The sequence below is a fragment of the Perca fluviatilis genome, chromosome 5 (genome assembly GCF_010015445.1).
Source record: "Perca fluviatilis chromosome 5, GENO_Pfluv_1.0, whole genome shotgun sequence".
In the NCBI taxonomy this organism is placed as follows: Eukaryota; Metazoa; Chordata; class Actinopteri; order Perciformes; family Percidae; genus Perca; species Perca fluviatilis.
The window spans coordinates 26,706,772-26,730,098 of NC_053116.1; the positions used below are offsets into that span (position 1 = coordinate 26,706,772).

The following is a 23,327-nucleotide window of genomic DNA, read 5'->3' on the forward strand; positions in this document are numbered from 1 at the left end:
CAGTCTGTTTATCGGTAACTAATCATTAGTGCTTGAGTCCCAGTCATACAGGAACTTATTGACTAATCAGTCGTTCCTCATTCATTCCTCATTCGTTCCTCGTTCGTTCCTCAGTAACTACCTACATTTTTGTGTACCTTATTTTAAAGTGTTACCATAAATTCAGTTAAAAGGGTTTTGTTTGAAGATTTAAGAACAGAAAAAGATGTCATTATAAATCGAAGGCTGTTACAAATCAGAGGCACGCAGGGTGAAATATTTCAAACCATGGGGATATTATTGTCAATGGTTATGATTCAGTTTAAACTTTTTCATAGCCTTTATTATACACCAGTAGAAAAAACTGTAGATCAGTAGATTCATCTGTCTTACTCCGTGCCCCCAGGTGCCCTCGCAGAAGAAGAGCCCACGCCATGTGCTGTATCAGGGCACGGCCGTCATTGCCTGCTCAATGGTACAATTTGCAGAGAGGGCTGGCAAGGCCCCAACAACGGAATTACCAACTTCGACAATTTTTTGTTTGCCATGCTCACAGTGTTCCAGTGCATCACCATGGAGGGCTGGACCGACGTTCTCTACTGGGTAATCTGACACTCTGCATCAAAATGACTCTGATGATGCCCAATTGGGGCGGCATATGTTTTCAATTCAATTCAATTTCAATTCAATTCAAATTCAAATTCAATTTTATTTATAGTATCAAATCATAACAAAAGTTATCTCGAGACACTTTACAGATAGAGTAGGTCTAGACCACACTCTGTAATTTCCAAAACCCCAACAATTACAGTAATTCCATCAAGAGCAAGCATTAGCAGTGGCTATCGCGACAGTGGCAAGGAAAAACTCCCTTTTAGGAAGAAACCTCGGCAGACCCAGACTCTTGGTATTGTTTTGGTTTATTAATTCCATGTGTGTCACTTATCAGGTTTTTGATTTTGACAGAACCTTGTAAAACATTGTGTTACTTCCAGCATATTTAAAGCTATGCTGATGTCATCTTGGGCAATTTTAAGATTGCAGATGAAAACAAGGTGACATATTTATCATGATTACCCCATGTATAAATGCCTTATTTCCTGGAAAGAGAATTACATTTTTCCTCATTTTATATGAGACCTATTTTAGCTCAAAATATTAATTTAAAGGATGAATATATTGAAGTCTTAACTTATATTGAAGTCTTAACTTCTTCACATGATTAAGGTAATGTGCATTATATGGGCAAGGCAACTACCATTGTATTGTATTATTATATTCACATAGCAAATCACTGAAACATGGACACAGTGAAAAAGATGATATACAAAACAAAAGTGTTATGCTTAATACAATCACACAATCACAATAATAATGTCTAAAGATAAATTAGACGGTTTTACTGAAAATTTGCAGGCTACAAGCAACATACTCATTGAGGCCTTCAATATATAACATCTTAAATTACATTCTGTTCCTGTCTTTTTTATTACAAAGTAGTCCTCATTGAGAACTGTAGCCTGACCCTGAACCATCACTCTTCTTTCAGTCTTCTTTCAAGTGTTTTAAAATTAAAAAACCAGGCTCCCTTTAAAACCATCAGCTTCTCATTAGCAAAAATCACCAAAAGCTTTTAATTAGCCAAAACACTTACAGGATTGAAGCTCAACTCACAATGAGTTTTCATCAAAATCCACCCACATCCTTTTATTGATGGAGACCGTCGTCTATGAAATAATGAACCTCTCTCCCTCCTTCTCTGTGGTCCTTTCTCGCTCTCCCTCACAGTCTTTACTTCTCTTATGCATGTATGTGTTACCATGGCAATCCAATGCTTTTACTTCTGTTAAAGTGAAAGGAAGCAAACTCGACGAACAATAGATAGATAGTTAGCCAGATGGATAGATTAACATCTGACCTTTCCTACAGAAATCAATAGAATTTCACTGCAGGGTGGGAGGCTGCGGCGGAGTTAGGGCGTTGTGTCATCTCTACCAGCCGCATTTTTTTTTTTTGCAACATATTTTACTGAAAACTGAAAGTTACATAGAAATGGACATTTTGTACAGTTTACATTTTAAACAGAGAAAAGACACAAAAAACAAAGTGACAAGAGCACAACAAATTATACACAGAAATAAAGAAATAAAGCATTGGGTTTTACTTCAGAGGGAATATGAGTGTTTGAGTAGAATTGCATGCATGCAATCATTGGGGGTGGCAGTAGCTCAGTCCGTAGGGACTTGGGTTGGAAACCGGAGGGTCGCTGGTTCAAGTCCAAGTACGGACCAAAGTACAGAGTGTTGATTGGTAGCTGTAGAGATGGCAGTTCACCTCCTGGGCACTGCCAGGTGCTCTTGAGCAAGGCACTGTACCCCCAACCACTCAGGGTGCTGGTCCAGCACTGGCAGCCCACAATCTCTCCATTTGTGCATGAATAGTTCCTGAATAATAAATTATGTACATGGGGCGAAGAAAGTAAAGTCTCAAATGTGTGAATGTTATTTGGACTGCGTAAGAAAGTCAGTTGTGTGGTTATAAATGGACAAACTTCAGCTATCTGTCTGTCTATCTGTCTCTTTGCCAAACAGCTCTACTAAAAGGCACTTTAGCTCTGTAGTGTTGTCATTTGCCACATCTTCATCACTAATAAACATCCCATCTTCTAATACCTCCTCTACTCATTACTAACCCAGTTGTCTCTCACATGGTGCCCTCTAGTGGTCACAGTTCCTGCTCCAGTTTTAGTTGTAGCTCTCTGAAGATCTCTTTCCCACCAAGGGACATTATGGGCTTTGAGCTGCCTTCATTTTATTTTAAATACAGTACTGGAAAAGTGGCACCCTTGAGCTAAGCAAGATGGACTCCAAAAGGTACACAAAAGCCTACACAATTACACTAATTACAGTACATGTGATTACTTACTTTAAAAATTTAATTTTTTATGGCTGTGCCTGGAAGTAAACTGTAAATAGCTAGAACGTTCAGAAGCACTAAATACTGTTTTTGTTTTCATTAAATCAGGTCATAGGTAATACTATGTGTGGTGCATAAAGGTGCGACTGAGTAGAGGTGGTTTTAAGGCAGAAGCTGTGAAAAATAGCAGCAGTACCATCATCCCATTGGCCAGTGTAAACGAGCTGTCAAACCAAACATTTGGTAGAATAATACTACATACTCAGTTATGAATTAATGATTGAAGTGGTTAGGACCTTCTCTTCCTCTTTTTTTTCACTCCTTTAATTTTCGGAAGACTGTCTTTTCAAAGAGTTATCAGTCTCTTTTGGGTTAACTCGAGTAAAACAGTTCAACTCAACAAGTTTTATGAAACAGGAAAGAATTCAAAAAATATTATAAAAAAGAAGAGAATATGCGCACAATTATGAAACATGAATGTAACGTATGAATAAGCCATGTCTTATATGTCTTCTTCTCTACTTGTGTTTCTATTTAGATGAATGATGCAATGGGATTTGAGCTGCCGTGGGTCTACTTTGTCAGTCTGGTCATCTTTGGATCCTTCTTTGTTCTCAACTTGGTTTTGGGTGTGTTGAGCGGGTAGGTTTTAAGTGTGCTTGTGTTTATTTATGCTTTTGAAAATATGTTGTCCTTTTGTCCTTTTCAGTAACTGGTCGCTTTTATGATTTGTTTTAATGTGCTTTTATGTGCTTTTTAAATGCGCCGAAATCAATCGATACACCAATTTGTTTCAAACAATAAGAATTTTCTATAAATAATGAATAAAAACTGTAAATGACCCTGAAAAGGATATGCAGTTTTTTGAAAATAATAGATATATTGTTCAGTGTTTGTTCTGATCCTGTACGTTATTATCTCACTCAGATTTGACAGTCATTATAGTAAGTAAGTAATAAAAAAGTATAGTATAAATACATTTATAAATAAAAGTAAAAAAATAAATAGTTTTTAATTTCTAGAGCACATTTAAACCAAAAGAACATTGAAATGTAAAAATAAAAAGTAGGAAGAAAACACAAAAAGAGCATCCCAACAACAACAACAAGCAGCAAATCACTAATACAGAAGCATTGACATGATAACAGATTGAGAGATTAGTGTGTTAAAAAGGCAAGTGAGTAAAAACAGAAATGGAAGGAGCACATCTGATATCTAACGGCAGTTGGTTCCACAGATGTGGAGCAGCAACTGCAAAGGCCCTGTCACCTTTTAATTTGAGCCGTGATCGGGGGACGTACACGAGAGATTTGTCATCAGATCTAAGAGACCTCGGGGCTGAGTTCCGGTGAATAAGATCCGTAATATAAGATGGTGCCTGACCATTAAGAGCCTTGAAGGCAATCAGCAGAGTCTTAAACTGGATTCTGAAGTGGATGGGGACCCAATGAAGAGAGGCTAGCACTTGGGTGATGTGGTCACATTTTTTAGTACCAGTCAACGTCCTTGCAACTGCATTCTGTAGGCGACTTAATGAAGACTGGAGAAGGCCTAAATAGAGGGAGTTGAAATAGTCTAGTCTGGATGTAATGAAGGCATTACTTTTTCCATATCATGAAAGGACAAAATTGGCTTTAGTCTGGAAATGGTTCTTAACTGATAGTAACTAGTTTTAACAACATAACTAATTTGTTTGTCAAGAGAGAGTTCAGAGTCAAATATGATACCAAGGTTTTTTGCATGTGACTTTATATGAGGTGGCCTAGCATACTGGTGAGATGACTTCTGGACTTAGAGGGACCAAAGATAATTATTTCAGTTTTGTTATTGTTTAGTTAAGTTATTTGCCGTCCAACCTTTAATGTCTATGACAATCTAGAAGAGGCTGTGAGTCCCTAGTTTTTAGCAGGAGATACAGCTGTGAATCATCAGCATAGAAGTGACAGGACTTAAACTACAGCAAACTAGTAGTGCTGTACCCTTAATACCTCCACAATTATGCTCTGCCCCATCCAGAGAGTTTTCCAAAGAGCGAGAAAAAGCCAAGGCTCGGGGCGATTTCCAGAAGCTACGTGAGAAGCAGCAGTTAGAGGAAGACCTGAAAGGCTACCTGGACTGGATCACCCAGGCTGAGGACATCGACCCTGAGAACGAGGAGGAGGGAGACGAGGAGGGCAAGCGAAACCGTGAGTTTCCTTGATTTAATCTATTTTGTCCCTCTGTCCTAATGTTGCACATCTCTTTATCTCACTGATAGTAAAATGAGGCAAGTGAGGAGGGCAGACCATTACTCATCTATCTGTTGTTCACTGATGCTTTGCCTTAAATGTAACATAAAGGAAGTGTTTTATGTACAGTATGTGGGACAAATACCCTGGCTCAGCTAATACTGGTAAGACATGACTTTTCCACAATTAATTTATTATTGACTGACTTTTTCAAGCATGTGAAGAGTGACCAAATAAAACTGCTCCTCTGACATACTGACAGGTTACACTTAGAAATGACATGCTGAACACGAGAAGGGACAGTATGACATGTTGCCAGTTGCAGACAACACGCAAATGTCACCTCACAACAACACATTTAATAAAATACATCTTTTTCCTAGCATCATCTTGTGCAGTTTGGCCATTTCAATAAGAGTGAATCATTCCAGAAAACAGTTACATATTGTACCAAAATGAGACATTCACCACCAGAAAAATCACAGAGACTCTTTCTCTGGCAAAATGTCTCTTATTGAGTGAAGCACGTAATGCGATAGTATTATAGTAGTACTCTTAAAACATAATCTTAATTTCATGTTTTTGCTATTTTACATTGCCTTTATATTTTATATTTCTGCCGTTAATTAGGTCAATGATAGAAGTATAATATATTTTCTTGTGTGTCTTCTGTTTGCTTACACCACTTGTATGTGAAACACAATGCCCTGCAGTATCACATTGTGCATATAGTTTCAAAGTGAAGTAGTGAAGTAAGTGAGTAAAAAACTGTGATTTCAGCCGTGGTAGCAACTTCTGAGGTAGCACTAAAAAGGTGGGTGCCAGCAAAGCTATGATTTTCAGTCTTTTCTATGGTGTGGCCTTGTGTGTGCTGTCACCATGACAACACAGGGGTAACTGTAGATGTTAGGTTGTGTGTGTGTGTGTGTGTGTGTGTGTGTGTGTGTGTGTGTGTGTGTGTGTGTGTGTGTGTGTCTGGTATGAGAGAGACGATAGTGCTTATTCTGATGTGGCGGAGGCTTATTGTGGGAACAGGATGTTTGCATCCTGTGTGGTTTTTGGGTGAGAAATCAAATTCAAATACCTAGAATCCATTCATGTAATTTCTGACTAGTCATTTGACTTGTACGGTAAATGGGATATGGGTCCTGTTTGTGTTGACAGTGGAAAATTAAGAAATCATTCACCCTGATGCAAATTCAAAAAATGCACAACAGGAATGCACTACTGTTTTTTTTCTTTTTTTCTTGTGTAGCATAAAGGGACTACAACTGAATTTTGTTGTGCAGCCCTGTCTTGTACAATGACAATACATGATCCTTAAATAAATAGGCTGCAGGTGGTTGCATGAAGCATTGTAAGAGTTTCATTAAACATACAGTTAGGATTTACTTATCTGACCACTTCCAGGAGTCTCTGAAAAGGCCTGTCCAGACTTGTTTTCCTGGTGGTACCAGCTATTTTATCTTTTGGTTGTCTGCCTCATTTCTCAAACTGGCCAGGTCTGTGTGGTACACTCTGCAGCGGCTCTGGGCTGCAGTCCACATCAAAGAGTAGTAAATGAGGACAAATATTTCATTCAGCCCTGTAAAAAGAGTGAATGTGCTATCTATCTACATCTATAAAAACTGAGGACATGTAATCCTCAGACTGTACATCACTTGCTATCCATTAGTTGAGCAAAATAAAACAATATACCAAAATTACAAAGAGAAGCGGAGGAAAAGAGAGTACATGCAGATGAGTAAGGGAGAGAAACTACTGCAGACTGGAACAGAAACTTAACATTAAAGGCACATAAAGGATCAGTAGTTAAAATTCACACCTCTGACATCAAAGCACACTGCTGCAAAGGGGTTTTCACAGTTTTCATCATTCCAGTGTCCATTATCATACATTTGTGTGCAGTGTTCTTCACTGTTTTTATTGTTCGGTTCTTCAATCGACCATTTCCTGAACTCAGTTTCCCTGTCTTTGTAGAAACCTCTATCTGCCAGTGACCATCTCCAGCTGTCTGGCTGGCTAAAAGTGATAATTTGTGTCTTTAGGACATTTATTTGTGTTTCTTTAGCCTCATATGTAATATAAAGCATTCAACCTTGCTAAACTGAAAGCTGTATAAGGCATAATTCAACAAAATTCCAATTACACTCTTGACTCTGCCTCATTGTAAGGGATTAATGAACTTAGTTTCATTGTTTAATCTCTGCTACAAAACCTTAACAGACTAACTGAAAATAAAAGACATTGCAGCATAATACATGAAACTGTTTGTCAACAAGAATATAAACTGAAAAATTAACATTGGACATATTTGATATTAATTACTGGTAATTGCCCTGGAACATTTTTTGAAATCTTGTGTTTTGCAAATATCACATTTTGTCTACTTTAGTCATATATACCCACATGTTTAAACATGTTTTACTTGACTTTGGCTATGGCTCAAGTCAAACAAACCCAAGTTGCCATATTTGCTAAGATTTTTTATCCAATTCGCACTGGCAATCTGTGTTTTATCAGAGTCTGATGTGTCGGGGACTACCCTTTTGTTGCACTGTGTGAGAGGAAGAGTCCTATCACTTCGATAACTGTCAAAAATTGCTTTAATATCATATTTTTGTTATAATCCACCATGTCATTCAGGATCTACACATCCTCCATATTGTCAGTTGTGGCCAGGTCTGTGTATTTTTCTTTGCAGTATTTCAGTGCTTCAGTCATGTTCTTTTGGTCATAAACAAAATGGTACTGACATTCAGCGTGTGTGAAGACAGAACCCAGCACTGTAATGATAGACATGCATATAGATTAGATTTTGGATAACAATCACTTAGTTCAAAGTTAATTAGTTTGGCTGGCAGAAAAAGGTTAATATACAGGTAATGGATGAATGGTTTGAAAATTGTTCATAAATTGCGGTTATGACATACAAAAAAGCTTGACTGATTGTAAGCCATTTCCTTTTATACAGTATCTAAGGTGCTTTTACGAAGAAACTGTTTTCAGAAATGTAACATTCAAGTGGAACTCCACCAATATTATGCATCAAAGGCTGTTTACAGATCTTTGGGAGTGCTACTGCATATGTGCATACATGTCCAAAAATGAATAAATAACTAGGGTTGTGGAGTTAGAAAGACCTCCCTGCTCTTCATCTCTGCTTGAGGCTCGCGGCTACATTAGCAGCTACTAGCGTAACACACCTGAATCTCCAACCCAATTGTGGGTGGTAGTGTTGCATTGTGGGTAATGTGGGCGGCAGGTTTTTGACATATACTGTTACATACAGTGCCTTACAACCATTCACATTTCGGCTAGTCCACATGCACCTGTCTTTATATCCTCCAGTAAATGTCCTGCTTTGACCTCTGCTGTCACTGTTTTAGACTAGACACCCGAGACAACACACTAACTTTCTCTCCTTGATTCCTGCAGTGACTACGTGCCTTGTAAAAAACTCTTTGTCTAACATTAGTTTTTTCCTCTTCTTCTTCTTCTTCTTCTTCTTCTTCTTCTTCTTCTTCTTCTTCTTCTTCTTCTTCTTCTTCTTCTTCTTCTTCTTCTTCTCCTTTTGCTTCCTTTTGTTTCATATCTTCTTCCAATTGTTTTTGTAGTTCTCTCTCTGCCTTCTATCTTTTTTCTCTCTCTAAAGTCTTATTAATTGCTAATCCTTTCCTGTCTAATATTGTATTAATAGTTACTCTGTCCAGAAATCATAGTCCTAAAATTAAGCCTGGCTGATTTTTGCGTGGATTTAGCAATCTTATTATTATTATTTGTTCACTAACATAAACTAACATGGGTAATATACATATTATTAAACAACCATTGTCTACTAGATACTACTATCATACTTAGCAAGTATCTTGTGTAAAATGTTTGTACGTTTTTATTCTCATGTCACTACTTGTGCAGCATGTACAAATTATTATGAATACTAAAAAAATATTTTCTTTACTTTATTGTCTCAAGGCCTCTTTAACCTTTCTATTTTGTTATGTGCCAATCCCCTTCATGCTAGAAGTGAATAATTTACTGAAGTAGGACAAGATAGTCCAGATTCTACAGTCAGTCTTTTATGGCAAGAGGATATTACTGTATGTCCTATACATTTGTTTTGTAGCTTTTCTGGACATGGTAGCTGTGTCTGTACTGTAGATTGTATTGCAGCTGTCGTTTGCTGTACATTCCTCTCTCTCTCTCTTGTTCTGCTGTGTACTGACTCACTGCTTCCTCTGCTGTCTGGCTGTGTGAACTGCATGTTGGTAACACCAAGGGGTCACGCTGGCTGACCTCACTGAGAAGAAGAAAGGAAAGTTTGGCTGGTTCACTCAGTCCACAGAGACACAGGGTAAATGCGTTGCGCATGAGTGCCTGGGAGTGTGTGTGTGTGTGTTTTTGCACATGTTCATAAGGACAGTTCATCATTGTCTTGGAGTGCTCCTCTGCTTACGTGTGCTTTGCTTATGCTTTTTTCTGTGCTTCTGTGTTTGCATGCCCTTTTCTTCATTGATCAATATCTGACCCCTACCATCCTCATCATAAGCAAATCCATTTCAGTGAACAAATAACACCTTATCATCCATTATCAATGAACTCCTTTAAACTTTGCATCACATTGTCCCGTACCAGCAAGCAAAGCCTATCTAGTGAAATGAATGAACACTTTGCACAACAGATGAAAGGCTAATGGAGGGAAAAAGGTCCTCCTGCCTCCATGTCACAATACAGGAGGCTTTTAATTTAAGGAACAATAAAACTAATGTTATGAATAACACACTCACAATTGAAAGATTGGCATTCATCTTGAAGGGCATCACAGGCTCAGTGGTTAGCACTCTTGCCAACAAGTAGGCACTGCTGAGCACTCGGTTCGATCCCGGTCTGGGCAGCCTTTCTGTGTGGAGTTTGCATGTTCTCCCCGTGTTAGCGTGGTTTTCATCGGGTTGCTCTGGGTTCCTCCGTGGGTGGTTCGTGTGGGTTTCCTCTGGGTGGACCAGTTTCCCCTCACCACCAAAAACATCTATGTAAGGTTAGTGCTCCTGTCAGTGCCCAATGTCCAAAAGGCACTGGCAAAAAGACTGGAGTTAGTCCCACTGCTCCTATGTAGGCATATAGGATGGGTTAAATGCAGATGACACATTTTAATTTCTCTGTGATTGCCCACAAAGGCACCATTAACCTTTTTGTTTTGTTTTTTATATTTAGCATTTTATTGAAACAGAAGCACATGTACAGTAGCACCTTCAAAGATACTGTATAAAATATGTTTTTTAAACTAAATTTGAATGTACACCTCTGTTACTATACATAAATGACAGGCCTAGTATCAAAAGCTATAACTTTAAATGAAAGTTTACAAGTAAACCATGCACATGTGAATTTAGATGTTTCCAGCCAATTCCTAAACATTTTTGCCAGCAGCATTTTATTTTAGTATCACTTTAATTATTACATCCTGACACACCTTGTAATGTATAGAAAAACATAATAATGTTTTAGTCTCATGTTTACTATAATCAGAAGTAAAATAGAATTATTATTTGAATAGTATTTGATAGTGTAATAGTATTTGTGTTCAGAACTCTCATCCAATCATCATCGTTTTCCTTTCATTTGGCATTTAAAATGACAATGTTTTATGCATGTACAGTATACATGATTTCCAATATACTGTGTGCTGTAACCCTGTGACTATGTAACTAATACTTGTTACAGCAAACTGACCTGGACCAAATAGTCTGATCATATATATATTATACATATTTCAACTGGATAATGCACTCAGTACTTAAAATATGCAACATTTTCAAGTAACTCTTTTATCTTTTATTAACAATATTTGTATTTTTGATGTTTCCAATTGATAAATGGTTTTAAAAAAAATGACAAGAATTATTTACAAAGTCCGATTTGACTCAGGTCTGGCAGCATGTACTCACTGTGACTTGATCTATAAAGAAACCTTCAAATTCATAATATTTTGGATAATGTCAGTCTCTTTCTTTGAGAACAAAAATAATTTGTGTCAGTTTGTTATTAATGTCTTTGAGAAGGAGTCACCCAGTATTTTCTATTCACACCTGCATTTTGGTTTCCGGTGGTTTGGCTTGGCCTGTAGGCTTTGAGAAACATGAGCTGACACAGCAGAAAAGGTCAAATTGAAGATGATCTAAAAAATACAGGACAAGTTTATTGTAAAGTGAAGGCTTATAAGAACTGTGTTTGATTATTTTGCAGTTGAGTCTCATAAAAGTTTCAGTCTAATGTGTGATTCTCTATGCATTTGCTCTATATATTTGGTGATCTATAGTCAGAGAATTGTTCCTTTTAATATAGAACCAAGTCAAAACAAAAATGCATGTGTGTCAATAAGAAAATCTATGATTAAGTGATTTTCATTGGTGAAACCTGTTTCCTTCAGGATACAGTTTTTTGTTTATGTCCTGAACCTTTTTGTTAACATAGTACCTTATCATCTCACATTACTTTTTCTTGTTTATGTGTGTGTGTGTGTGTGATACCACAGCAAGCATGCCCAGTGAGACAGAGTCAGCGAACACAGAGAATCACAATGGAGAGGAAAACAAGTCACCCTGCTGTAGGCCGCTGTGGTGAGTGTGACATATTGTTGTTCTCATGAGCCAATAAAAAAAAGGTTCATAAAGGACAGTCGAAAGACACATGTTGTTGCCCTGTATTTAAAGTTGCCTCATCTTTTATTTTCCTCAGTCAAAAAATTACTAAGTCAAAGTTCAGGTTAGTACCTTGGTACTGTATGCCACTGCATGGTAAATGCCTTCTTCATTCATTCATTGATTAATCTCATCTTGCATGGTTCATTCTTACCTCATATTGGAATTGCTCAGATCCCCAATGTTGTCATCTAATATTTTGCGATTGATCCAATGTCTGTCTGTTTTATATCTAATCAATCCGTCTTTATCCTGATCTCGCTACTGTTTCATCATTGTGTTTTCTTCCCTATTAACTCACCTGAAATCCAATCCAGTCATCTTTATACTGTAATTAGTATGCGTCCAGTTTTGCTTTCATGTTAACTGTATATGTGAGAAAACATTCTAATCAAATTCATTTACACATGAAGTCCAAAGTCAGCAGAGTTAAGTTAAATTCAATGAAATTTCTCCACTAAATAAATATAAGTTTTTATGGTGTCCTACTAAGTCTTATTTTGGAAGTCACTCTGAATATGGCCGTACGTATCCTGAGCATTGATCCTAAAGTAGAACTATTTGTTTGTCAGTCGTCAGTCGCGACGGTGGAACCGTTTCTGTCGCAGAAAGTGTCGTGCAGCTGTGAAATCTGTGACGTTTTATTGGCTGGTCATCATCTTGGTGTTCCTCAACACTCTCACCATCGCCTCTGAGCACTACAACCAGCCGGACTGGCTGACGGAAGTACAGGGTATCTATTTTTTGCTCTATTCTGTTCTATTTGGTTGCTAAACATGTATTCAGTTCAGTTTTCTTGACTTTGTTCAATTGTGACATGTTTGAAAATATGTTCTTAAAATAAGTCCTCTCCTCTCCTTCCAGATGTTGCCAACAAAGTTCTCCTGGCGATGTTCACCATGGAGATGCTAGTGAAGATGTACAGCTTGGGGCTGCAGGCGTACTTTGTGTCCCTGTTCAACCGCTTTGACTGTTTTGTGGTGTGTGGAGGCATTGTAGAGACCATTCTGGTGGAGCTCGCCATCATGTCTCCACTGGGCATCTCTGTATTCCGTTGTGTACGACTGCTTAGGATCTTTAAGGTTACACGGTGAGCAACAGAATGTGTTTGTTTTCTAGATGAGATAGAGATGATGTTTCAGGCCATATTCTTTCCTTTATTCTTAAATAGGGAACATGTTTTTTATAGTTTTGTTTTTTTTCAATTTTCAGTACTATTCAGGCTAATGCAATAAGCAAGCCATAACAATGGCAGAACTTGTAAAAGTTGTAAAGGTTTTCCTTTGCTATCAATAGGGATACTCCAGTAAGAAGTTAAACATATACATTTAAGCTTATTGAGGGGGCATTACGTTTGCAGCCAGGCTGCACTGTAGGGAACTGTTGTGATCTAACTAATGTTTCAAAAAGTAAACAATTAGTTATTAGGTCGCACAGAAGTTTAAGTCCAGTATCTGACTGCCATAATGCTTCTCTTATTATCCAATCCAGAAAAAGGTCCCCATTGTAGTTTGTATAAGAGTTCATAAAGCTTGTTGCTCCCTCCCTTGTTTCCTGTCTTCTCTCTATTGGCACTATCTAATAAAGGCAATGTCCCAAAACGTCCAAAAAATAATAAAAAAACAAACTAACTAACAAAACACCTGCCTAGTGAATACAGCAGGTACACTACCATATTTTCAAATTGAGTATATTGCAAGACATATTGCCTGATGCAGGAGAAGATGGTCTTCATGCCTTGTCTTACCAATATTATTATTTCCATATTTTCCCCTCATTACCTTCACAGGTGTGTGTGTGTGTGTGTGTGTGTGTGTGTGTGTGTGTGTGTGTGTGTGTGTGTGTGTGTGTGTGTTGTGTGTGTGTTTGGCATTACGTGTGTCTGTCCGGTTGTTAACATGTTTTATATTTCTTCTTCTCCAGTCATTGGGCATCTCTTAGTAACCTGGTGGCCTCTCTGCTCAACTCCATGAAGTCCATCGCCTCCCTGTTGCTGCTGCTCTTCCTCTTCATCATTATTTTCTCCCTGCTTGGCATGCAGCTTTTTGGGGGCAAGTTTAACTTTGACGAGACTGTGACCAAAAGGAGCACGTTTGATAACTTCCCCCAGGCCCTGCTCACTGTGTTCCAGGTGAGTGTTTGCAAGAATTATAATATTCAATCACAGTGTCCAACACGCTTGATAAGTAAATCATACTATAGTCTGGATGGTGCAGAGTGGCATGACATGAACACACTGTTGTTTTTTTAACTGTTATAAATTTACAACGATAGAAATGAATCATTTAAAAAATTGTTTGGCGAAGTCCTCTATTTACGGAAGCCCTGAGAGGCAAGTGAAAAAAAATATTCTGGTGATCCATTTTCTAAGTCTGATCTAAATAGTTTTCTCTCCTGTGTTCATTACTCAAGAAAAGGTGGAAAAAAGGTTTTGCTAGATTAATCTTTCCTAAAGTTTCTTAAAAATGTCATCTGTGAACAGGTCGGTATTTGTTTGTTTATGTTTGTTGTTGTAATACTCATTTCGGCCACAGGAGGACAGTACCCCATGTTCTAGCGATGATTAAAATACATATGGCTATAGCCAAAAGAAAGACACGGTAGTAATGTTACATAACTTGCTAACATATGGAGAAATTAAAACTGAACCGGAAGTAAACATGAATGCTTTTAATCCTTTTTAGAACATGGGGTAGTTGTGCACTTCAGCCTCTTGTGGCCAAAATGAGTATTCCAACGACAACAAAAATGTACCTGCCAAAATAATTTTCTTCCCTCCTGTTTTTAGTAATGAAAAGGCACTTAGAAAGATTGTCCTGGCAAAACATGTTTCTTCACCTGGTCTTAAGTCATATAATCAAATAATTAAGATCAGACTTAGAAAATGGATCACTAGATTTTTGCTTCTTCTCATTTGCCTCTCATGGCTTCCGTTTTGTACTCTATCTTAGTTGTTAATTGTTTTATAATGGTTAACATTTTAAATGAATGGCTTCCACTGTAAATTGGGTTGGCCAGATCTTGACGGGAGAAGACTGGAATACGGTGATGTATGACGGTATCATGGCGTACGGCGGTCCGGCATCCTCTGGAATGGTGGTCTGCATTTACTTCATCATCCTCTTCATCTGTGGAAACTGTATCCTAACACACACACTTGTCACACACAACTAAAAATACACATTTTCATGTTTGCGTGTGTAAAAAAGTTTTGTTAAAATTAAGCCAGTTGATGTTGTTTCATATTCTTAAAGCCCAAGAGCGTTGTTTATCTTGGTCAGGCCTTCCTCCTTAAGTCACATGAACAGACATCCTGCTAAACGTCTTCTTGGCCATCGCTGTTGACAACCTGGCAGACGCAGAGAGCCTCAACACAGCACAGAAGGAAGAAGAGGAGGCCAAGAAGAGGAAGAATAGTGTCAAGTACAGCTTAGGACATGTCACATTTTAATTTCTGTTCACATTTTCTGTTTGACATTCACACATTTGTTGCAAGCACGTTTCTATTTGCAGAAAAAGTAGCCTTCTGCCTTGTTAGTTAATCCATGTTTTATCTGTCCCTAAAAGGGAAGCAAGCACAGATAAGAAGAGAGTTGAAATAATAGACGTCAATGATGGAGAGACCAAGGTAAAAGACATAGACTCGCTCTAGTTCTCTTCATAAATCATGCAAACTGTTTTATTAACAGACCTCTTGTCTTAAAGTGCATTATTCATATAGTTTTCTTCTCAGTAATTGGACATGTTTATAATGCTAAACCTGATCACTGTGTGTAGGTGCCAGCGGAGGCATTGCTGGAGGAAGACAAGGAGTCATATCCTACCATCCACTCTCCAGGTAAAAGTGACGTGTCTTGAGTGAGGAGGACTCAAGTACATGTACATGAAGACTGCACATTTATCAAAAGTGTATCAGCTCAGTCTTTTAAAACAGCTTTTTAGTCTGTTTAAAGCAGTTCATGTAACAATGACATGGCACTGAATTTGTTTTTTAAATGTTCAGTTGTCATGAGCATCAGTAAGGAAACTACAAATACAACTGAAGGATTCTTTTCATATTAAGAAGGATTCAAATGACTTTTGTTTCCTAGCATGTGATGATGACAACAATAAGGGCGTTCTCCCAGAAGTCCCGCCAGGGCCTCGCCCTCAGAGGCTGTCTGAACTCAGCATCAAAGAAAAGACTCTGCCCATCCCGCGGGGCAGCGCCTTCTTCATCTTCAGCAGCACTAACCCGTGAGTCTCAAACACGCTGATTGGTGCTATCGATACTGAGGCACAGAAACCAATCTACCTGTTCAGTGTAACAGAAATAACAGAAACAACTTTACAATCAGCAATAGCAGAGGCACAAAGCTCAATAAAAGATGTGTCTTGCCGCCGTTACACACTGCACACTGCACACTGTGCATTATCTTCCTCTGTACCCCTCTATGTTTCCATATCTGCTTCTTTGTTTTTTTTCCTGCTGTAGGTTTCGTGTATTCTGCCATAAGCTGATCAACCATCAGATCTTTACCAACCTCATCCTGGTCTTCATCATGCTCAGTTCCGTCTCTTTGGCTGCTGAGGACCCAATACGCAACTTCTCTGCTCGCAATATCGTACGTAGACAACCACCGGGGCTTTAGTCTTTAACTATCTTAAAAGGCTACACCACGTCTTTTACACATCATATTTGGAGGGTTTATTTGCCTCAACACTGCAGACAATCAGCCTGTATCACAGCAGACATTTCGACTTGTCACAGTAAGAAAAGAGCAGGTGTAAATGAGAAAAATAAATGATGGCTGAATTCCATTTACCTGCTTCAGTTTCAGGATCCTGGTATAGAAAGACAGGTCGCACTTAAGTCCTGCCCACACCGGAGGGGGAAACAATTCATCACTCTCCATTGATTTTGTATTGCATGAAGATGCCTCCTTGTCAATTCTGTCTGCTAGCTAACACCAGAAAATTGCCAAAAAGCTGCTGTGTGGTGGGATGCACTACCAACAGGGTAAATAACCCATAACTAAGTTTTTATAACCCACTGAACTAAAAAACCAAGCCTTTGAGAAGACAAAAGGGGATACAAGACATAAGATATATAGACACGAGGCATCGGCAGGAAGAATGGGCAAATTGTGGGATCCTGACACTTAGCAAGTCAAATATCCAAATGTCAGTTTTAGACTAACTTTATTTCTGTAAGTTATCTAAAGCATTCGGACAGTATGCAACTTGTGTTACAGTGAAATGTGGATAAATCAGAAAGCTATGCAGTGTTATGTTTGCAAGTGTCTTAGCTTGCTAACACATAGCTAACATTACCTTACTAACAGCTAACTTGTCCTCTCTGGTAGACAAAGGGTGCTGAAATAATCCTTTGACATTTAAGCATTTCAGCCCTTGGATGCATATTGTGGCGCTGATTGTTTTCCCCTCCGGTGGGTGCTGTTTTCAGAGTACGATGTGTTGCACTTTGTCTTTATTGTGCACTCTTTCATACTGTCAATTTACTGAGACACTTGAATAGGACTGAGCCATCGTTAATTGCACCTCTGCCTTGACAAGTCAAAGTGTCTACTGAGAAAAAAGCCTATGGAAAGCATGATTGGGCAAATGACACTCAAATAACATGACATTTTACCTCCTGCCTTAGCTACATAAAAACACAAAGTACATTGTGCATTATTTTATGCCAGGGAGTTAGTAATATTAGCCAATATGCGTAACAAACAGTAGTTTTTTTTTTTTTTTTTTTTCATAAAGGCACAACACATTTTCTGCTCCCCTACTTACCAACATATATCACTGCCACACAAAACTACATCAAAATCTTGCCCCGTGCAGCTTTAACATACCAGTAGTGATTTTCCATTTTTGTTAGACTTACTGTATAATGCATCTTGTTGTGCTGTTATCTTGGAGTGACTTGAACTTGTGCATTGCCTCTTGCAGATACTTGGTTATTTTGACTATGCTTTCACCGCAATCTTTACTGTTGAGATCCTGTTGAAGGTAAATGACCTCTATGCTGTGTTGTGCTGTGCTGGGTAGAGCTTCAGTAACCCTGCGTGCTTATGTCACTCTGATTGCCTCCTCAGATCCTAGGCTATGCAGACTATGTCTTCACTAGTATGTTTACATTTGAGATCCTTATTAAGGTAAACAATAATGACTGTTGCCTCAGCAACAATCCACCACTTCCAAGCTTGCTGCACACGTCCTCCTTCCCCTCATTTTGGTCTCTATAATTTTTGGTCAAAATGGCCGGCTGCTTGTCTTGTTGTCATGACGTATCGGTGGAGATCATGCATTTTCGTCAGATATTCTTTTGTCTGTCAGTCACATTTCCATCACGGCCCACTTCCCCCTCTTCATCCTCGACCAGTTTATGGACCAGTGGCTCTCCAGAGTACAACCAGTTTCTTTTCCTTTTTTAACATTCTGAAGAATAAAAAATATATGCAACTTGAATCTCTGTCAGCAGCATTGACTAATAGATTTCCACATTTTGAACAACAGACATTTTTTATTTGAATTTGAATTATGTTCAAATTGAAATATTCTGGACTGTGGAGAGATGAACTTGAACTTGAACTAACATCAAGCTTTATATTCCACTGCCTGATTACATCCTGTACACACAGATGTGCCCCTTCTTCTTTTTTTGACTAATGCACTCCCAAGTAATATGCTTGAAGAAATCCACAAAACTCAGTACCAATTTATAATTTTTGCTGTTAGAAGGAAATCCTCTGCCTTACCCCTTTGCTCGCTGCATGCCTGCACCAAGCAAATCTCATGTATTATGGCTTAAGCCTAAGAAAATTTGATCAGGAGAGGATTAAATGCTCTGCCTCTGGCTTAATCTGCACCCGAAATGAGTGTAGTGGCTTTTGAATAATGTTCCCCGTGTCATGTCGACATTTTGCATTGTATATGAGATATCTATTTTTGTGTGTGTGTGTGCATCTTTGACCACAGCATTTTGTGGTATTTAAGTGTTTGTGAGTGTAAGTCAAGGCTTATCTTGTCTATTCATTTTTGTTTCAAAATGGTTTAAATATTGAACCAAACATATAAGAAATATTGCTTGAAACTATTGTTCCTTACACAATATTAGAAGTGCTAATCTGTTTGTGTGTGTGCTTGGTCTAAATAATATAATTACCTGACAAAATTTCACGCAGGACCATCAACTGGCAAACTGCAGATCAAATGAAATTGTTTATTGTTGTCATGAACCCTCTGAAATGTGAATGTAAGGGAATATAAAAATAAGAAAATACAACATAAAACAATTATTTTTTTTATTTTTTTACAAAATGGTCTTTTGAAAATTGACACTGTAAATAGTTTTAAGTAACAGATCATTTAAATAGTAATAACAGCCATTTAAATCCCATTTCAGCTGCCCCTTGTATGTGTTTGATGACAGATCTGTCTTCTTTAGTCCTGACTGTTGTCTCTCCTCTGTCCAGATGACAGCGTTTGGAGCGTTCCTTCATAAAGGGGCGTTCTGTAGAAACTACTTCAACCTTTTAGACCTGCTGGTCGTTGGTGTGTCTCTGGTCTCCTTTGGCATTCAGTATGTATCGATCAAACATTTTTTTAAATGTTGAAATGTAGGATTGAGCAACTGTGTGGTATTTTTGCCGTAACATATAAACATTTCTCTTTGCTCTGCTAGTGGCAGAGCTGAAAGGAATGCCTCCATGACACCATGCCCTTACAATTGCTCAGCTGAATCCACAGATGTGTTCTTCTATCTTCCATAGGTCCTCTGCTATCTCAGTGGTGAAGATTCTCCGTGTTTTGAGAGTCCTCCGTCCACTCAGGGCTATCAACAGAGCCAAGGGACTTAAGGTCAGAATGACAACACAACATGGTGCAGAGTGTATCTACGCCTTTGCTTCTGATAAAGTACTGTGTATTCCTACTAACAGTGTATAACTGTGTGTCCTTTGCAGCATGTGGTCCAGTGTGTGTTTGTGGCCATCAGGACCATCGGCAACATCATGATCGTCACTACGCTGCTGCAGTTCATGTTCGCTTGTATCGGAGTGCAGCTCTTTAAGGTACAGTGAAAAGATGGAAAGAGAGATGGAGAACAAATAAACAAGGAGCACCTGCGACTTTCTCTTCTGTTTTTTTTTTTTTTATGTAGGGGAAATTTTATCGCTGCACAGATGATGCAAAGTCCAGCCCAGAGGACTGCAAGTAAGTTTGATTTAGATTCTTCATGATTTCCAGCTTTGGACACTGGCCTTCATGAGTGTCTCTGTGTATGTGCTTGTGGTTGATATTTCATCTTTAAATCACAGAGGTACCTACATTCTCTACAACAACGGGGACACAGCACTGCCCATGGTGAGGGAGAGGATCTGGTACAACAGCGACTTCAACTTTGACAACGTCCTTATGGCCATGATGGCTCTTTTTACTGTCTCCACATTCGAAGGATGGCCCACGTAAGTAATGCTTTGTGTCTTAGGTAGAATTCAGATTAGCCTAACATTATAGAGAATGATAAGATTTTTTCAACATTTGATAATCATTCACCTTTATCTTGGTCTGCATTAAAATTCTCCATTTCCACCATTTTCAATGACCAAAAGTAAAGCCCTCTCCAAATTGTTTATAATTTGACTATTTTGTGTGTATAAATGTTCTTAAAGTACAGTATGTATTATCTTTAAACTAACAAAACCAGCAGAGTTGATATGACTGATAACTGTTCATTATCTTGACTTTCTCTGTGTTTTCGACCCTGCAGTCTACTCTACAAGGCCATCGACTCTAACAAAGAGAACATGGGTCCCATCTACAACTACCGCATCGAGATCTCCATCTTCTTCATCATCTACATCATCATCATCGCCTTCTTTATGATGAACATCTTTGTCGGTTTTGTTATTGTCACCTTTCAGGAGCAGGGGGAGAAGGAGTACAAAAACTGCGAGCTGGACAAGAACCAGGTAGGAGGGAGGTGTGGTGTTTGTGCATAATATTTCTGTGTATTGGTGCTTTTATTGAACATTTTAAATTCATTAGAAATCTGTTGAAATGATCAAGTATGTGTCATTTGTTGATTGAAAATAAAAGCTGAAGTAGTAGAAATGGATACAGTAAAAGCTACAGTAAATTTTTGCTCAAATCTGATGAAATATCTACTGTTACTTATTACTGATTGGTGCAAATAGTGCCTGCGTCTTTAACAGATGAAGACATGTTACACTTGTTCAAGAGTCTCTTTGTTTGTCTGTTTCTCTATTTGCCCCCACCTACCCTCACCACAACCGCAGCGTCAGTGTGTGGAATATGCTCTTAAAGCTCGTCCTCTGCGACGCTACATCCCCAAAAACCCTTACCAGTACAAGTTCTGGTATGTGGTCAACTCTACTGGCTTTGAGTACGTCATGTTTGTCCTAATCATCCTGAACACCCTGTGTCTGGCCATTCAGGTAAGTGCTTTCCATTCAAAGTCAAATTAACATAAACTAACTGGTGAATCTGCTATCAGTCATCATAAGTGTCTAATTTATTCAATTTTATTTAATATATATATACAATATCTGCGGTGCTGCATGCAGATAAAGTGATCTAACTTCCTTTCCTTATCTGGATAAAATTTATTGTCTTGTTTTCCTTAACAACCACCAAGACATAACTACTAATATTGTTGTTTTTATCACTTAAAAGATCTAATCTCCATGTAGTGTACATCCTTTTGTTTGTAACAATGGGTATCATGACCTTTTTTGCAATGATTTATTGCCGAGGATTCACCCTCTACCTATTACACAGTGTATGGCATTTACTTAATACAGATACAGTACATGTATTATTAATAAATGTTTGTTTTATTATTTCTGATCAGTATGTCTGCCTTTCTCTTTCCAGCACCATGGTCAGTCTCACCTGTTTAACTATGCCATGGATATCCTCAACATGGTCTTCACTGGGGTTTTCACTGTGGAGATGATCCTCAAGCTCATCGCCTTTAAACCCAGAGTAAGTCTCCTCTCCTCTCCTCTCCTCTCCTCTCCTCTCCTCTCCTCTCCTCTCCTCTCCTCTCCTCTCCTCTCCTCTCCTCTCTATTTAACAAAATATATGCCAAACTACCACCAGTTCCTTAAATCATCTTGTTTAGTGTTTTTCCTTTTAGATCTTCCTTTATATTTTATCCGTAAAAGAGTATATTTTTTCATTTTTTATCTTTACCCAGCCTTCATACACTCTTCCTGTCCCTTTTACCTCCCCTCTTGGCCTCTTTGCCAATCGTCTATTGTCTTCTTCCATGAATCCACACTGTAACCTCTCTACCTCTTCTACTTTCCTGCATTCCCCTCCTCTCCTGCCTCCCCCTCTCCTCCTGCTGGCTATGCATGCTGCCATGATCAGGGCTATGTTGGGGACGCCTGGAACGTCTTCGATGCTCTGGTCGTGATTGGCAGTGTAGTCGACATCGTACTCAGCCAGGTAGAAAGACGTTAGTATATACAACTCTTGCTCTCCCACTGCTGCTGCTGCCACTCTCCGTTTTTTCCGCCCTTCACATCTTTCCTCCTTTCCTTCCTTCCTGTCTTAATTTTGTGTCATCTTTTTAGGTTGGCTTGAGCCAATTGCTGCTCATGAAGCAAGTCTGTTGAATCTGTTGTGTACTTAATGGTTGATGAGCCCCATAGACCAAATACATGCCGATTGGCTGTAAAAATGTCCATCAGCTACCTGCGTGTTAAATACCAACACATGCATTACATTAAGCCCCTGCTCCAAACCAATTGCATATTGTTAAATTGTTTAGTTTTAAGTCTATGGTGGCCATTTCTTTTAGCCTGCCACTACATCAGTGGCAGGAAATGTCTTTGCAAATGGAAGATGAATGATAGATGGTTCATTTATAATATAGTATAGCTGACTTTTTAAATGAATCTTTCTATAAATTAAATATTTGTATAAATTAAACTAGTTAGTACCGTCACAGACTCAGTGGCAAGAAGGATTTGACTTTCAACCTCATTCACTTTTAAATATAAGCACAGCTTTTTTAATGTTCTTTCTATCTTTCATAATCTTTCTTTTTTACCTTTTCTTTCTTGCTTTGTTGTCTTTCTCTTTCTTCTTTTATGTGTCTTTGTTGCTTGTGCTTGCAGAACTATTTTGCTGATGCATGGAACACGTTTGATGCCTTAATTGTTGTGGGTAGCGTGGTTGACATTGCCATCACTGAGATTAATGTAAGTAATCATTTATCACACATACACGCCTGTTTCACTGTGATGCTCCCAGCAAGAGGGCCTTACTCTAGCAGCAGAGTTGCATTCAAGATCACAAAGTACTTTTTTTATGCAAAAATTGCTGTTCTTCACAACTCCAGCATCTGTCATAAAACCACAGTTTCATGATATAGTAAAATTGTGATCATGTTGCTTAACTAATGTCATTTAAGTTTAACAGCTTTATTTGTTTATTATAAGAACCATGACGCTAACCCTGTCCACATTAAATAATTATA

The 23,327-nt window shown here is 38.4% G+C and overlaps 1 protein-coding gene across 14 annotated transcripts in view; it reads left to right on the plus strand.

The window, feature by feature from the left end:
• Positions 1 to 23,327, plus strand: part of cacna1db (calcium channel, voltage-dependent, L type, alpha 1D subunit, b) — a 96,121-nt gene that overhangs the window by 47,601 nt on the left and 25,193 nt on the right. For 3 of the 14 annotated variants that reach the window (XM_039799753.1, XM_039799759.1, XM_039799755.1), the window contains exons 7-31: positions 386 to 582; positions 3,434 to 3,537; positions 4,912 to 5,081; positions 9,403 to 9,477; positions 11,656 to 11,740; positions 11,859 to 11,885; positions 12,394 to 12,554; positions 12,686 to 12,911; positions 13,745 to 13,952; positions 14,840 to 14,960; positions 15,130 to 15,244; positions 15,389 to 15,449; positions 15,599 to 15,659; positions 15,913 to 16,057; positions 16,296 to 16,425; positions 17,765 to 17,824; positions 19,291 to 19,397; positions 19,588 to 19,675; positions 19,780 to 19,887; positions 19,977 to 20,029; positions 20,134 to 20,280; positions 20,586 to 20,787; positions 21,115 to 21,273; positions 21,713 to 21,823; positions 22,966 to 23,049. In XM_039799753.1, the coding sequence (XP_039655687.1) occupies positions 386 to 582; positions 3,434 to 3,537; positions 4,912 to 5,081; positions 9,403 to 9,477; positions 11,656 to 11,740; positions 11,859 to 11,885; positions 12,394 to 12,554; positions 12,686 to 12,911; positions 13,745 to 13,952; positions 14,840 to 14,960; positions 15,130 to 15,244; positions 15,389 to 15,449; positions 15,599 to 15,659; positions 15,913 to 16,057; positions 16,296 to 16,425; positions 17,765 to 17,824; positions 19,291 to 19,397; positions 19,588 to 19,675; positions 19,780 to 19,887; positions 19,977 to 20,029; positions 20,134 to 20,280; positions 20,586 to 20,787; positions 21,115 to 21,273; positions 21,713 to 21,823; positions 22,966 to 23,049 (3,005 nt within the window). Of the gene's footprint in view, positions 1 to 385; positions 583 to 3,433; positions 3,538 to 4,911; positions 5,082 to 9,402; positions 9,478 to 11,655; positions 11,741 to 11,858; positions 11,886 to 12,393; positions 12,555 to 12,685; positions 12,912 to 13,744; positions 13,953 to 14,839; positions 14,961 to 15,129; positions 15,245 to 15,388; positions 15,450 to 15,598; positions 15,660 to 15,912; positions 16,058 to 16,295; positions 16,426 to 17,764; positions 17,825 to 17,910; positions 17,971 to 19,290; positions 19,398 to 19,587; positions 19,676 to 19,779; positions 19,888 to 19,976; positions 20,030 to 20,133; positions 20,281 to 20,585; positions 20,788 to 21,114; positions 21,274 to 21,712; positions 21,824 to 22,213; positions 22,292 to 22,965; positions 23,050 to 23,327 lie in introns of all 14 variants that reach the window. The other 11 variants (XM_039799756.1, XM_039799761.1, XM_039799754.1 and 8 more) reach the window with 8 other exon arrangements.